The 16,305-nt window shown below is 44.5% G+C and overlaps 1 protein-coding gene across 1 annotated transcript; it reads right to left on the bottom strand.

Moving 5' to 3' along the window:
• Positions 1-2,277: 2,277 nt before the first annotated feature.
• hepacama (hepatic and glial cell adhesion molecule a) lies at positions 2,278-16,088 on the bottom strand (the record flags this gene model as incomplete). Its single annotated transcript, XM_080772058.1, has 7 exons — positions 2,278-2,703; positions 3,057-3,127; positions 3,629-3,708; positions 4,438-4,528; positions 8,205-8,486; positions 9,043-9,393; positions 15,983-16,088. 7 exons carry the CDS (start codon positions 16,086-16,088, stop codon positions 2,278-2,280), a joined length of 1,407 nt encoding a protein of 468 aa, XP_080628184.1.
• Between the last annotated feature and the right edge of the window lie 217 nt (positions 16,089-16,305).

Raw genomic sequence — 16,305 nt, 5'->3', positions numbered from 1 at the left:
TGCGGACGTTATCTTTAAAATGCCTTTCCAGAACCTTCAACCATATAGCCTACTGATTTAGCTAATATTGGATTCATTGCAATGCAAACAGACCACGGGTCGAGCCCAACTCATTTGAGATGTTTTTTATACCCATACAAACACCATGCCAAAAATCAAAAACTTGTCACCAAGTGCACGATTTTCACAAATTCCCTCCCAGCTATAAGAACATTATGATTTTACTCTACTACATTATAATTGGACACCTCGTTACTGAAATCAAATCAGAATATAATTGCAAGTCACTGATCATCTGTTGCAACATGATATTGGATTACCCACACTGTTCATATTCACAAAACGGTGCCGTGTCATTATGGGCAGTTTCCCACAGGGTGGCACTCTGGCATGTGTAAAATGTTTAAAGTGGTTAATGTTGACGCTATTAAGCAGTTTTGCTGGACCCCCTGCAAGACTCTCCAGACTTGGTCTAGGGGAAACGCCACTGCTGATAAGAAGAGAACCATTCAAAAACTAGAAAAAGTCTCTTCCCTTGCTCTTGCTGTATGGTCATATTGGACATAAATGAGGTTTCCACCTAACAGCGACCATAAAGTAAAGATTTAGGCGGTTAATCTACATGCAATGGGTAATTTGTGTGTGTGTCTGTGTGATAGGCCTACTGATAGACTACAGCTGTCTCTCGCACATCCACATTGGCTTTACGCTGCACTGGTTCTTATTGATATGCCATTTGTTTCCAGTATAGGCCTAGGCCTATGTTCTAAATGTTTGTGAAAAGTTATTTTGTAGACTTGGATTTTTATTACAAAACACACACTTACCTGGCAACAACGTGTTGTTTTTTGGCATAGTCATCAGGAAGACGTCATTGTGTGTGTAATTATATTTGAGTGATGTGTCCTCCTGGGCTAATTGAACTTAAGTGCGATGATACGAACATTAACAATGTCACAAACAAGATACCGGAGATTGAGACCGGAAACAAACAGGCCTGTGGAGTGGAGGTAAAACCTTTCTTGGCCACACTGTCTATTGAAACATTTAAAGAAATGTGTTGGTGACACCTAATGGACAAACTAGGAACAACCCTCAAAGTCATTAAAAAAACCAAGAGCAGGTTTCTGTTGGTGTCAAGGCAGATGGCATGGCGGCTGAATAACAAAACATTAATTATGCTTTTTACTTTTTTTATTTTTAATTACTATTTTTAGGTTATCCAATGCCATTTATATTGAATAGTTAACACACAAAAGTAACAGACACATTGACCATCTTGAATCTGGAATCTCTCTTGAATTATTTACATAATTTACAAGCATACACTGTATATCTATAGCAGTCAAACAGTGTGTGTGTGTGTGTGTGTGTGTGTGTGTGTGTGTGTGTGTGTGTGTGTGTGTGTGTGTGTGTGTGTGTGTGTGTGTGTGTGTGTGTGTGTGCACACGCGTCCGCATGCGTGCGTGTGTGTGCAACCCAGGCCTAGGCATTATTTAACTGTCTCAATGACTGACATAAATGTTGGTGCAAAGATATAATATAAATAAATTTACACCAAAAGACAGCAGAAATATTTTACACATTGTATCTTTAGAAATATTATATTCTGATATATGACAGTGTATTGAATTGAATGAACAATGACTGTATATCTCTTTTTAACATCTCCTGGATATCCAGGTGAAACATCTATAGCATCTTGTGGATCATGTCCATCATCTAAATGCCAAAATGTAACAAAGTAACACCTTAAAAAAACAGTGGTTTACAAACTTTCTGTTGGCAAGGCACATACAAGTCAAAATCACAATTAAGGCATGACTTTGTTCACAGCAAAAATATCTGATCTGCAAGCTCACAACAGCGCATTTCATCATGACACGTTGTGAGCTTGTAGATCGGCAATTTTCTCCATTTTTGAAAATGTGTGAGAAAAACAAAACAATAGGCCTACTTTTGTTTTTGCCCATAATGACATGCCCAAAATAAGGATGCCAGATTGAAAGTAGGCCTATGTATATATATATATATATATATATATATATATATATTGTTAGGGTATGTAATTTGAAACAAGGGCGCATAATACTGATAGGCTATAGTAAATCAAAGAAACAAATATATTCATGTACAATACGTATTGCAACAATGTGTTTTTGTCACAATATTGTAAGGCACATCATTCTGGAGTGGACACCAATGTGCCTCAGCACCCCATTTGGGAACCGTGCACTCTCTATACCGGAGGATGAGGAGGAGAAACATGAGGTCTGATCACTGTGGAACGGGTGAATGACGCTGGTGGTCAGACAGTTCCGGGCCTTCCGCCGCCTCCACAGGCAGGTGGTGGTGGCTGGTGGGGATACCTACGGGAGGCCTGTACTTCCTTATGGGGGTGAAGCCATGTTGGGATGACGACAACTCCGACAACTCCCCAGGAGGCAACTGGACCGGGGAGCGGACTGGGCGCAGGGGGGGAGCCGGGGGCCGCAGTGGGAGGGGATGTGCCAGGGGAGAGGGCACGGGGCTGCGGTTGTAGCGGCGCGGGGTGGTCCACACCGGCCTATCCAGCGTGCCACCCGAGCAGGAGGAGGAGGAGCGGGGATGGGAGACGGGGATGTAGGGAGGGTGCAGGCTGCTCATTTCTGACTGCAGACTCACTGGACTGCCGGGCCGCTCTTCAAACCGCTCTAGAGTTTCCTGCAACAGGAGAATGAGGAGATTGATTAACATGGTGGAAATGTACACCGTCCACAATGGTCAAAAGGTGCACGCACATCCACAAACTGCAACGGGTGCAGGATCCAAAAAATAACTGAGAAAGGAGAGAGGAGATCCGCACACCGTTTTAAAAGCTCCCAAAATAAAAAAAACAGAGCGGACAACCGTTTAGGCCTCACGGGAGTATACCTGACGATAATCTATAAAGTTAGGATCTTGTCACAAACGTCCCCTAATCGTAACACTGTTTTTCTTTTTTTTTCTTACATTTAGACAAAGCCTGCATGTGTGTGAAAGAGAGTGGCAGTAGGCCTATAGAAAATGTCACTTACATCTTCATTGAGAACATATAGAGGCATGGGACTCCTTCGGCCCAGAGTTGTTGGTTTAGGAACAACATCGACTGTGAACATGAATAGATTTGGTTTAGTATTTGTGCTGACTATGTGCTGCACCTCTTTGCCGAAAAAGAGCAGACCAAGTACAGTGGTTAAATGTCTGAAAATGCACATTAACATGAATCTGATACATCCCACTATACCAGAATCAGCATAGTGTTGTCTGGTTGCTAGGATCGAGCTTACCAGCACTCCACTTGTCTCCCAACCAACCCCAGACTATTCATAAGTGCCTTGGGGTCTAGGCTTATTATCCCGCCCTCAATGTCTTCACATATTGTACAGTTAATATAAAACGCTTTATTCAGGCACATTTCAGCCAGATCTTTTGCCCATTAGGACCACTCTACACAACGTCATGAATTCATGAAAAATTCATGAAAAAGTTTAATCTGCAATGCAATTTTATACATTATGTATTGGGGGTCCCTGCTTCATCTATTTCTCAGTTAAGGGGTCCTTGACCTGAAATACCTCGAAGACCCCTGGGTATAAATGTAGCTCACCATCGTAGCCAATTTCATTCTGTTCCACATAGACGGGGGCTCTAGGAGGCTGAGGAGGGGGAACAGGCCGGTTCTTCTTTCTGCCAAAAAATATAAACATTCTTGAAAAACTGGAGATGACGTCACTTTTTTTGTTTACGCTGATTGTCTGAATAGGGGTTGTCTGAGTCAACGCTGTACTCCCGCAGCCAACCATGCAAGAGGAGGCTCCAGACTCCAGACTACAAATTAATGGAAATGCGGTTTCAAGGGGAGTGGTTATCTGTTATCTCCGACGCATTCATCAGGAGTGGATATAGAGTGGATCATATCATTCATCCAGTCATATAATTGGGAGATCTAAAGGTCAGAGGTCCTTCAGTTCTTGACCGTTCCCATGACCGTCTACCATATTGCCAGATTCCGTCGAAAGCGACGGCACAGAACTGCCAGACCTGCAAAAAGTGCCGGAAGAAAAAACTGTAGGAAAATAGGGGCCTTAGCACCTTCAGGTCCATAATAATAATAATAATAAAAATATAAAATATTACATACGACAACATACTGTAGCCTGATAACTTTAGGCTGATACGTTGTGATGTATATGATTTACTCCCTATATGTTGCTATGGGGGGGGGGAGAAAACTGGTCATTGTGTGTGCACAAACTTAATTACGTGTGCATATAGCTGTGTGAAAAGAGTGAGACAGGACTCATTAAGATTCTAATCACGTCCTGAAGTCCAGCAACAGTTGAACCACAGAAAGGGAGGAGAGAGAGAGAGAGAGAGAGAGAGAGAGAGAGATTGGATATAGGCTAGATTACTTACTTGGATGGCTTCCAGCAGGCACACACAGTCACTAAGGTGATGAGTAGGAATATGCCCCCGGTGGACAGGATAATGTACAGCGAGCTACGTCCTAAACCAGAGAGAGACAGGGGTCAGGGGTGAGTGTGTGTGTGTGTGTGTGTGTGTGTGTGTGTGTGTGTGTGTGTGTGTGTGTGTGTGTGTGTGTGTGTGTGTGTGTGTGTGTGTGTGTGTGTGTGTGTGTGTGTGTGTGTGTGTGTTTGCGTGCACGTGTGTGTATGTGTGTGCGTGCGTGTGCAGTGATGGATGTTCACATGTTTGTTTTACTAATGTAAAAGTATCAGTACAACCATAGAAATAATATAAAAAAATATATATTTTCATGTATCAAAATTTTAAAAAAAAATAGAAAAGTGTTGGTATCCAAATGTACTTAAAGTAACAAAAGTAAAAGTACTCATTGTGCAGGAGGTCCCATTTCACAAGTTTGCAAATGGGTATAAAAATCCAGGTGTACAGTACAAGCTCACAACACGCCGCAGAGCTTGTAGATCTACTGTTTTCAAATTGTCAACGCATATACTGTACTGTAGGGCTCGGCCTGAAGAGGTTTTGTAATAATAATCAAAATCTACAAAGTAACTATAACTCAAGTACAATATGAGATGTGCTGGAGTAGAAGTAAATGTATTGAACATTGGAAGTACTAAGTAAAAGAAAAATACCTCAACATTACACTTAAAAGTACACAGTACTTGAGTAAATGCACTTTGATACTTTCCAGCACTGCTGCAGTGCCACCACTCTGTGGGAACAACAGACCCATGCAGAGTGCAGTCACATGTCTTACTGCTGCTCTGTGCTCAGTGTTCTGCATGAAGAACAGACCCATGCAGAGTGCAGTCACATGTCTTACTGCTGCTCTGTGCTCAGTGTTCTGCATGAACCATGCAGAGTGCAGTCACATGTCTTACTTCTGCTCTGTGCTCAGTGTTCTGCATGAACCATGCAGAGTGCAGTCACATGTCTCACTTCTGCTCTGTGCTCAGTGTTCTGCATGAACAACTCTAACAACAGACCCATGCAGAGTGCAGTCACATGTCTCACTTCTGCTCTGTGCTCAGTGTTCTGCATGAACAACTCTAACAACAGACCCATGCAGAGTGCAGTCACATGTCTCACTTCTGCTCTGTGCTCAGTGTTCTGCATGAACAACTCTAACAACAGACCCATGCAGAGTGCAGTCACATGTCTTACTTCTGCTCTGTACTCAGTGTTCTGCATGGAGAACAGACCCATGCAGAGTGCAGTCACATGTCTTACTGCTGCTCTGTGCTCAGTGTTCTGCATGGAGAACAGACCCATGCAGAGTGCAGTCACATGTCTTACTGCTGCTCTGTGCTCAGTGTTAACAGAGCCATGCAGAGTGCAGTCACATGTCTTACTGCTGCTCTGTGCTCAGTGTTCTGCATGAACCATGCAGAGTGCAGTCACATGTCTTACTTCTGCTCTGTGCTCAGTGTTCAACAGAGCCATGCAGAGTGCAGTCACATGTCTTACTGCTGCTCTGTGCTCAGTGTTCTGCATGAAGAACAGACCCATGCAGAGTGCAGTCACATGTCTTACTTCTGCTCTGTGCTCAGTGTTCTGCATGAAGAACAGACCCATGCAGAGTGCAGTCACATGTCTTACTGCTGCTCACTGCTCAGGGTTCTGCATGAAGAACAGAGCCATGCAGAGTGCAGTCACATGTCTTACTGCTGCTCTGTGCTCAGTGTTCTGCATGAAGAACAGACCCATGCAGAGTGCAGTCACATGTCTTACTTCTGCTCTGTGCTCAGTGTTCAACAGAGCCATGCAGAGTGCAGTCACATGTCTTACTTCTGCTCTGTGCTCAGTGTTCAACAGAGCCATGCAGAGTGCAGTCACATGTCTTACTGCTGCTCACTGCTCAGGGTTCTGCATGAAGAACAGACCCATGCAGAGTGCAGTCACATGTCTTACTTCTGCTCTGTGCTCAGTGTTCAACAGACCCATGCAGAGTGCAGTCACATGTCTGACTTCTGCTCTGTGCTCAGTGTTCTGCATGAAGAACAGAGCCATGCAGAGTGCAGTCACATGTCTTACTTCTGCTCTGTGCTCAGTGTTCAACAGACCCATGCAGAGTGCAGTCACATGTCTTACTGCTGCTCTGTGCTCAGTGTTCAACAGAGCCATGCAGAGTGCAGTCACATGTCTGACTTCTGCTCTGTGCTCAGTGTTCTGCATGAAGAACAGAGCCATGCAGAGTGCAGTCACATGTCTTACTTCTGCTCTGTGCTCAGTGTTCAACAGACCCATGCAGAGTGCAGTCACATGTCTTACTGCTGCTCTGTGCTCAGTGTTCAACAGAGCCATGCAGAGTGCAGTCACATGTCTGACTTCTGCTCTGTGCTCAGTGTTCTGCATGAAGAACAGAGCCATGCAGAGTGCAGTCACATGTCTTACTTCTGCTCTGTGCTCAGTGTTCTGCATGAACAACTCTGTCGACAAGATAGTGAAACCTTGCCATGCTTTCCGCTCGTATCAAAGAGGTACAGTTTACCTACATAGGTCGAAGCATGAACCCTCATCAACATACAATACGACAAATAGCTACGTAGTGTGCAAAGAAACTAGGATACCTGGTAAACATCACATCAGGGTCTAGCATCTGTCTCAAAAACATGCTATATAAATAGCATATTGACATTTGTAGTCGAGAAAAACTCATCAAAACAACAGGAACAGTTTTATGAGCCTATAAAAAAGGTCCTCACAAGCATACCGTTTGTATGTCTGCACAAACACTGTCACTGCCAAGTGCCAACCCTGTCTTGTTGTGCTTTGGAGGGTGTAGACTAGTCAACCACATGTCCCCTCTGGTACACATGGAGTCACCAGCAGCTTGTTTTCAGCTGACCGTAAGGAGTAGTGTATCTCATCCACACACTATTCCCAGCTCCACTCTACTGAACAGTCACCTCACCTAAACTAACCCAACCTGCAGGAGTTGGAGACAGAGACCGTGCTCCCCTGCTGGCTTGTCACCCACACAGACACATGTGCTGGGTAGAGCGCCCGGCCATGGAGGGATCCTACACCAGTCTCCACGGAGTGATTGTCATTTGTTGTAAACTATTCTCAAACATGTTAAGATCAAGGACCCCCAACATGATACTGTGTGTATGAAATAAGAATTCTCTGAATTGTAGCCCGATTTGTAGCCCGATTAAACTTCATAATTTAGCTGGGGGGCCGACTTGGAAACCCCTATACTAGGATATCTGGCCCTGGAGGTTCCAACTGAAGAATCTGTAAACAGCATTGTTGGAGAAGCAGGCACACTTCAGTCTCTCTCTCTCTCTCTCTCTCTCTCTCTCTCTCTCTATCAGATCTATACCATCTATACCCGTGTGAAGTGAGGGGCGCTCTTTTTCATTTTTTATAATAGAAAATCATCGGACATCATCATACATCATCTCATTGTGTGCTCACACGCACGCACGCATGCCCGCACGCATGCACACACGCATGCACACACACGCACGCACACACGAAAAGCTGGACATAGAAGGGGCCCCCCTCAGAAATAGGCAAACTGCAGCTTGTATAGATTGGCTATTCTCAAGAACCTCATGGGGTGAAAAAGGCTCCAAATGTTTAAACTGATTATTAACCAATCTTGCTGGGGGCCACCTGTGTAACCTCCCCTCCCCTTGACAACCACTGTCGTACTGTGGCAGTATAGCATCACAGCGCCACCTAACTGTAGACGGTGAGATGGACGGGCGCGCTCCTCGTGCTGCTGATGGGGTTGTCCACGGTGCACGCGTACACGTCGTCGTCCGACATGAGGACACGCGTGATGGTCAGGACCTTCTGGTCATGTGACAGCAGCAGGCGCGAGTCATTGGCCAGCACATTGCCCCCCTTCAGCCAGGCGTAGACGGGCTTGGTGCCGTTGCTGTGGAAACAGTGTATGTAGAAGTACTCGCTGTACTCCAGGACGGAGGACGCCATCATCTGCACGTTCGGCTTGGACACGGGAACTGTGGACGACAGAAGGCCAATGAGCAGTGGTGGGAAAAGTATATTATATACAACGTACAACTGTGTAACGATTTACGGGATTTTTGGACACAATCTGGAGGACTAATATTTAAAAAAAAATGTTTTTCAAAAGTTGGCCTCCTGGTGGCGCTATAACAGGCTGTTTTTGGGAAGGAGGTTTAGTGTTGGCATCCAGTGTGTGTGCAAAATTTGGCATCGAACGGTTAACGGTGCTGGAGATTAGCTGTTCACAGACGGACGGATGGACACCCGGACACACACAGACTCACACTCACACACACACACACACGGATCGATGGAGTGCAAAACATACTCTCTCACCATGCTTTCAGCCTGGGGGGGAGACAATAACATAAATGAAAGCAAGGCCTCGCAACTCGCTTTGTAATGTTCCAGGTACGTTTTATTCATGAACACAGCAGGCCAGACAACGTTTCCACCCGTATGAGTCTTTCTCAAGTACAGTACTGTATTATATATGATGTACTTTGGTTTAGGAACCCTGGACACTGCCGACGGTCGCCATACACATACCGTCGACGGAGAGCTCAACGGAGTGCTCCCCGGTGAAGGAGTCGTCGGTGATGGAGATCTCCACCTCGTACGAGCCCTCGTCGGACAGCTGCAGGTTGTGGAGCAGCAGGGAGCCATTCTCGAACACCAGGACGCGGTTGCGGTACTCGGGCCTCAGGTTGCCGATGACGCTGGTGCCGATGGACTGGACCACGGTGACGGGCTTCTCCCGCTCCCTCTTCAGCTGCCACTTGATGACGGGCTGGTCGGCGCTGCGGCTGGTGTAGCTGACGGACAGGAGGGCCTCCTTGCCCACCGTGCCCCTCACCGCCTGGGTCGGGCTCGTCACGTTCACCCCCGACACCTGGGTGCCTGTTGTGGAGCAGTGGTGGGAAACAGTGCTCACATGTTTTACATTCTGACCTGAGATCAGATTAAAAAAATGTCTTCTACATGTAGATCTGCTATTTTTCAACAGCTAAAGCACAACATAATGCTAACACCAAAAGGGGTTCCCAAGTAAAAGGTATCAATACAGAAATACTAAAAGTCCAGAATTCAATATGTACTTGAGTAAAAGTACAAAAGTATTGGCATTGAAATGTACTTAAAGTGCCAAAAGTAAAAAGTACTCAGACTCATTGTGCAGCATTTCTAGTTTTCAAATGTATAAAAATAGAAGATCTACAAGCTCACTGTGAGTTTGTAGATCGGCTATTTTCAAATGGCGGAAATGTATATAGGGCTGAAGTGGTTAATGTTTTGTAATAATAATCAAAATCTACGAATTAACTAATCAGCATTTTTCCTTTTTTTGCCGATGGGTTCCCAGATTGTAAAGTATAACTAAAGTTTTCAAATAATTGTAGTGGAGTAAAAGTACAATATTTATAAGAGTAATGAAAATTACTTAATTTACTGTGCTGATATACCCTCTGGTAACTGTGGTTAACCACATGTATGGCAGCCATCTTGCTCTTCACTGTAAAGGTCAGATGCTGGTAGTGATTTATGTTTGTCTAATCACAGCTCCTACAGATTTATGGAGGAACCATTGTGCCCGTTCTATACTTCAGCTCTGCCTTGACAACCACATGCAATAAATCTGTTCCCGTCACAACATACGGTCGGTAGGTCCATGTAAAGCCTGCTTTTTTGTGTTTGCGTGTTGTGTCTCACAAGTGCAGATCTACAAGCTCACAAGTTACAATCTCAGCACGAGGCTTTGGATTGGCTATTTACAGTGACACTGCATGGCCACTTAAACCCAATTACTATTGAATCTTGCATTTCCATTGTGTCACACCAGGCAAGCCCCCATGCAGGTCGTCGTGACATCACGTGACATCGTCATAATAATTCATTGTATTTTTATAGCACTTTTCCAAGTGCTCAAAGCGCTTTACAATGGTTCATTCATTCATACATTGGGAGGTGAAGCGGGGAACAGTCAACGCCAGCGTCCTCACTTCCCACATTCACACACCAATGGTGGCAAGCTTACACCGACCGACTCATTGGAGGCAATGTAGGGTTCAGTGTCTTGCCCAAGGACACTTTGACATGTGGACAGGAGGAGCCGGGATTCGAACCGCCGACCCAGGGATCTCTACTTCCTGAGCCACAGCAGCCACCATTGCTCAGGTCATCGTGACATCACAGGACATCAGCCCCCATATATGGTGCCCAGCCGCCCAGGTGATGGTGGAATGCAGATGAGGTGTATGCGACCTGCTGTCACAGTTAAGCCCATATATGGAGATCCCTGATGCCATCAATATTGGCCAGGTACTCTACATCTGACCTCAGATCTCCATATAGATAGATATATGTCAGAACCTGTTCAATATATCCGAAGATTAAGGCCCAGCCCTACCTGGGCCCTCATCAAACCCTGTACACTCAAGAGAATGTCCCTTAGATATCCAGGCATATACAGATTCAAGATTCAATACTTTATTGCCATGTCAACAGAGTTGATTGGAATTTGTTTCAGTGCACTAAAAACAGACACATAGACACATATTCACATCACATATTCAGACAGTAGAAAAATATACAAAAGTACAAACATCCTATGAGAGAGACCAATAAATAAGAAGAATGCAAATGTTACAATTCATGAGAGAGAGACCAATAAATAAGAAGCATGCAATGTTACAGTTCATGGTAAATAAATAGCAATTCCTCGCAGTTCATCGTTATTACAAAGCAGCTTCACGCTGTAAAGTGCGAGTGAAAAGAGGGTCAGCATTCAGGAGGCGAACAGCCTCGGGATAAGTGCTGTTCTTAAAGCGGGACTGCGGGAGGTGGGTCTGCAATCACCTTCTGCATCCTACGCTTGGTGCGAGTGGAATAGATAGAGGAGACAGATGGGAGGTCGAGGCCAATGATTTTTGATGCCGTGCGTACCAGCCTTTCCAGCTGTTTCCTTTCTAAAATGGTTGGTTTTCCATACCACACTGTGACTGAGAAGACGAGGACACTCTCCACAGTGGCTCTATAGAAGTGAACCAAGTCTATACTGTATGAAGCTGACCTGTTCTGACATTCCATGTTCATCTGGCCTCATCGAGCCCTGTACATTCAGGCCATGCTCCTTATATGGCCAGTACAGAATCTGTTTGACCCCCCATGCCAAAGCGCCAGCGCTCACCCAGCAGTCTGCGACCTCGCCTTCATCTCGCTCTCAGGTATACTGGTATGGTATAGTATAGTATAGTATAGTATAGTATAGTATAGTATAGTATAGTATAGTATAGTATAGTATAGTATAGAAAACTGTTTTATTAAACCTAAGATCACTAGTCTGTGCTCAGATTATAGGCCAGTTTATATTGAATATTGATATATATATCAATATTCAATATAAAAAAAAAATATCAATATATAATAGTTTATATTGAATATTTAGGTCGTTATGTTGGGTTGGATGAAGAAGGTCAAATCTGCAAAATGTGTGATCTCAATGAAATAGAGAATGCAAAGCGTCCCCTGCTTAGTTAGGGAACATCTTACGAGCTAAAGCAGAGCAGAGCCCTTCATGCCACATTGAACTGTATTCCATTTCCATCTGTTGCAGTAAATGGTCCTGACTCAAGTATTATTATAGGTTTCTTCCGAACACACCACAAAGAGCTAATGAGAACTAAGACAGAGAGAGAGAGAGAGAGAGAGAGAGAGAGAGAGAGAGAGAGAGAGAGATTGATTCAGCACTATCCACTGTTCTCTAAATTGTGGCAGTAGCAGGCATGGCATCGCCTCATTGCCGTAGTAACCATTTGGTCCGCCTGACAGGCGTTGCCAGGACGATAAGACAAAGAGCGGGATTGTTTTGGAAACTAAGTTTCCTCCCATGAAAGGAGAAAGGGGGAGAGAGAGAGAGAGAGAGAGAGAGAGAGAGAGAGAGAGAGAGAGAGAGAGAGAGAGCACATACGGGAGGGAGCGAGGGTGGGGGAGAGAGAGAGGGGGGGAGAGAGAGAGACTCTTTGTCATTGGCAGAGCAGCAGTGTCACACAGGCTGCAGTGATTGTGACATGGTGGGAGCAGCAGAGTAAACTGGACGGTTGGTACGGATCATGATGGGATATTACACTGACCCCTTACTCATATCAGCACCAATAACACACACCCTGCAGAAAACATGCCTTCACATCAACTAAAATATAGAGTTCTACATTAATTACATGGTGTGTGTGTGTGTGTGTGTGTGTGTGCGTGTGAGAGAGTGTTTGTGTATTGTGTATGTACATGCATATGTGGATATAGATATTGTTGCTGTATAGTTTTGTGTAAATTAATACCCTACTTGATCATACTACAGCGTAACACAATAGTATCAAAAGTCTAGGCTAGTAGATACAAGCGTGAAACGCGGTCTGAAGCGACAAGTTTTGAGCTTGTAGATCTTCTACTTTTGCTGCTTTTGAATTTGAATTCTGAAAAGTACCAATTTTGGACATACAGTTAAGTCTGACGTCACTTTCAGTAGAGGGCGCCAGTCCACAGGTTCATGTATTATCTTTTTTGCATTGAAATCCCCCCATCCCCATTTTAGGTCGCTTCATATAAGAACTGTGTTTGAAAAATAACACAGTAGTGACGTCAGGACTTCAGTGCTCTATGAGGTTTCCACCCGACAGAGACTCAAGACATGCTCCATATATGGCCAGACCTCATCGAACCCTCTCAAGATACTGCCCCCACTGCCACCCTCTAGATCTCCATATATGGAGTAATGACCTATTCTGACATTCCATATGTTGATCTGTCCTCATCAAACCCTGTACACTCAAGACACGCTCCATACAGTATACAGAATTCAGTCCATATGTTGATCTGACCCCTCATGCCAAAGCGCCAGTGCTCGCCCAGCAGTCTGCTGTCACCCAGGCGGATGCGTGCACGCGACCTTGCCCTCAGGGTGTCTTACTGGTAATGTTAAGGGCTCATCATAATATGGGTATAAAAAATCACACCTGTGTGAAGTCAGGGGCGTTAATATATTAAAGTCTAACTCATGTTGCTATGATTAGTCGATGTAATGATGATGTAAAACAAACGTGACTCGTGACTTGAGTGGACTCGGTGCATGGGGGAAGTGTCCTGAGTAACTTAGTTCAATACTGAGTCAAGTCCAAGTCAAATTAAGGGCGAGAACGAGACAAGACAGAGTCAAATTATGGGCGAGACCGAGACAAGACCGAGTCAAATTAAGGGCGAGACTGAGGCGAGACAGAGTAAATGAAAATATGGACTCGAAGCCGGACTTGAGGTGAGTCAAGGACTCAAGTACTACTCATGCTCCCCTTTACAGTACAGTAATAAAGCTCTTCCAGTACATGTCCACAATAGCGGAGGCCGGTCCAGGCTCCTTTGAGCTCAGGAAGCTGCAAGCTGTGAATAGAGCAGCTACTGTGAACGAGACTAGAGTAGACCATGCTACTGTCTGCCCAGGGTAGAGTAAGGACAAAAACAATCCACACAGCCTATGTAAGGACAGAAACAATCCTATGACTAATACAATGTTAATGTACTGTACACTTTGTACAGTATATAATAAAAACAACCCTACGACTAATGTATTGCATTGCAAGGACAGAAATAATCCTACGTTACAGCGTAGGGGGTGACAAAAAAAGTAACCACTTAAAACGTATTGTCTCCACCAGGCCGAAGGCATGGGGAGAGAGTATGTTTTGCACCAACGATGAACCTCTGCCCCAAAATTTCCAGAACGGCCTGTTATAGCGCCACCAAGAGGCCGACTTTTCAAAAACATTTTTTTTCATATTAATCCTCCAGATTCTGTCCAAAAATCCCGCAAATCGTTACACAGTATCTCTATAGTCATGTGTTCAATGCGGATCTGGCCAATATTTCATATTCCATCGTAATTGGCTTTCAAAGTTTGCAGGATTGGCCCGTTTTGAACAAAAAGCCTCAAATCATGAATACAGCGTGCAATTTACGTGAAATCTTTCACAGACTGTCCTACTAGGCTGAGGAATATATCCCACCCTTTTCACATTGGCCTCTTATCACCAACAGGTGGATGTTTGCAAAACACATTTTTTGAACAAAATGCCTCAAATCATTAAATTGCCATCCAAGGCGTAAGTAGAAATGGCAAATGGCATCCTTTTCACATTGGCCTATTATAGCACCACCAGGAGGCCACAACCTGACCTGCCCTAGAGACCTGTGCCCCGAGGGGCACTTTATCTAGTGTGAAATGTAGTGGAAATTATGGTTCTACAAGCTTGCTGTGACGCATTGTGAGTTTGAAAGGAATTGTTTGTTCTTTCTAAGCCAATAATTTGATGACTGGGTCAATAGGAGACTCTTTGAGTATCCTATACTGAGCCTCCGAGTGACTCCGCCGGTCATCAAATTATTGGCTTCGACAAAAACTAAAAAATCTCTGTGAACTCTTCATGTGGCTTCATGTGGTGTGTAATAGGCCTATGATTGCAGACAAACGATGTAGAGGAACGGATGTGGATTGTGTGATGCACTAAAGTCAAATCAACGTTGCAGATCGACAAGCTAACAACAATGCTTCGTGTTGGCTATTTTCAGCAAAAGCTCCAAACAATAGCAGAAAACTGAAAAGACAGCATATATAGCATATAGCCCTGAGAGACTCCACTCAACTTATTAGCAAAAGGCCGATGCACACCTCAGAAGGCTAGTGACAGGTGCGTAGGGCAATAAAGCATACTTAAAAAGGTTATCTTTGAAAAACAAAGAAGGGTCCCGCACACTGTCAGAAACTTGCCAAAAACATTTCGGTCGATTAGACCTTCATCAGGACAGACAATGGTCAATTGTCTGTCCTGATGAAGGTCTAATCGACCGAAACGTTGACCAATAAAGAGCAACATTTTTGGCAAGTTTCTGACAGTGTGCTCTTTGTTTTTCAAAGATAACCTTTTTAAGACTCCACTCAACCACATAGGGTTTAAGTGGTTAAATAAGAACGCTATGGGGTGGTGGCATCCCCTGGGACCCCAATGACGCCCCCTGGACTAATACAACACAGTATAATACAGGCCAAAAAAACAACCCTGTGGCCAACACAACCTACAGGTGGCTTAAAGCAAAACAGCAATCATGGGTCATGGGTATCACCTCAATTTTCATTTTGTGTAATTTTTCTTTACATTAGGACAAAAACAACCACACACTTTTACTTTCTCAAACACACTGATCTGTATATGTCCACGGTAAGATCCATAGTTGATTTTATTCTGAAACTGTAAACTTCCTTGATATTTTACCAAAAATATGAATAAATCAATAATAATAATAACTAGATATTCATAAACCTTTCAATAAGTAGATTTCAGAACATTATTTTGCTCCCCCCCCCCTCCTGTTCTTCTTGCCCTATATGAACAAACGCAGACTTTAACCTTTGGTTGAATCCATTCATTTCATTTCACAGTTTTGCGCTCACCTGTGATGAAGACGAGGAGTGTCAGGACGAGGCCAGAGACCTTGGGCGGCGTAGGAATGCGTTTCAGAGTGACTGTGGAGGAAGAGGAGGTCCTCTCTGCCTTCATGTTGAGTCTCTCTTCCACCCAGCGAACATGGTTCATCCAGCCAGCCTCCCACCGCACCACACAGCTCTGTGTCTGAGCGCTATACACTCTCACTGGCCTTCCCCCGGCCCCACTGAGCCCCGCTCTCTCTCCTCATTGCACCCTAGTCACTCACAGTCAACAACAGCCAACTGTGTGTGTGCGCGCGTGTGCGTGTGCGTGCGCGTGTGTGTGCGCG

This window comes from Protomyctophum bolini (genome assembly GCF_963924005.1).
Source record: "Protomyctophum bolini genome assembly, chromosome: 9".
NCBI lineage: Eukaryota > Metazoa > Chordata > Actinopteri > Myctophiformes > Myctophidae > Protomyctophum > Protomyctophum bolini.
The sequence above is the reverse complement of the archived record's forward strand: the minus strand, read 5'-3'. Positions and strand labels throughout refer to the sequence as shown.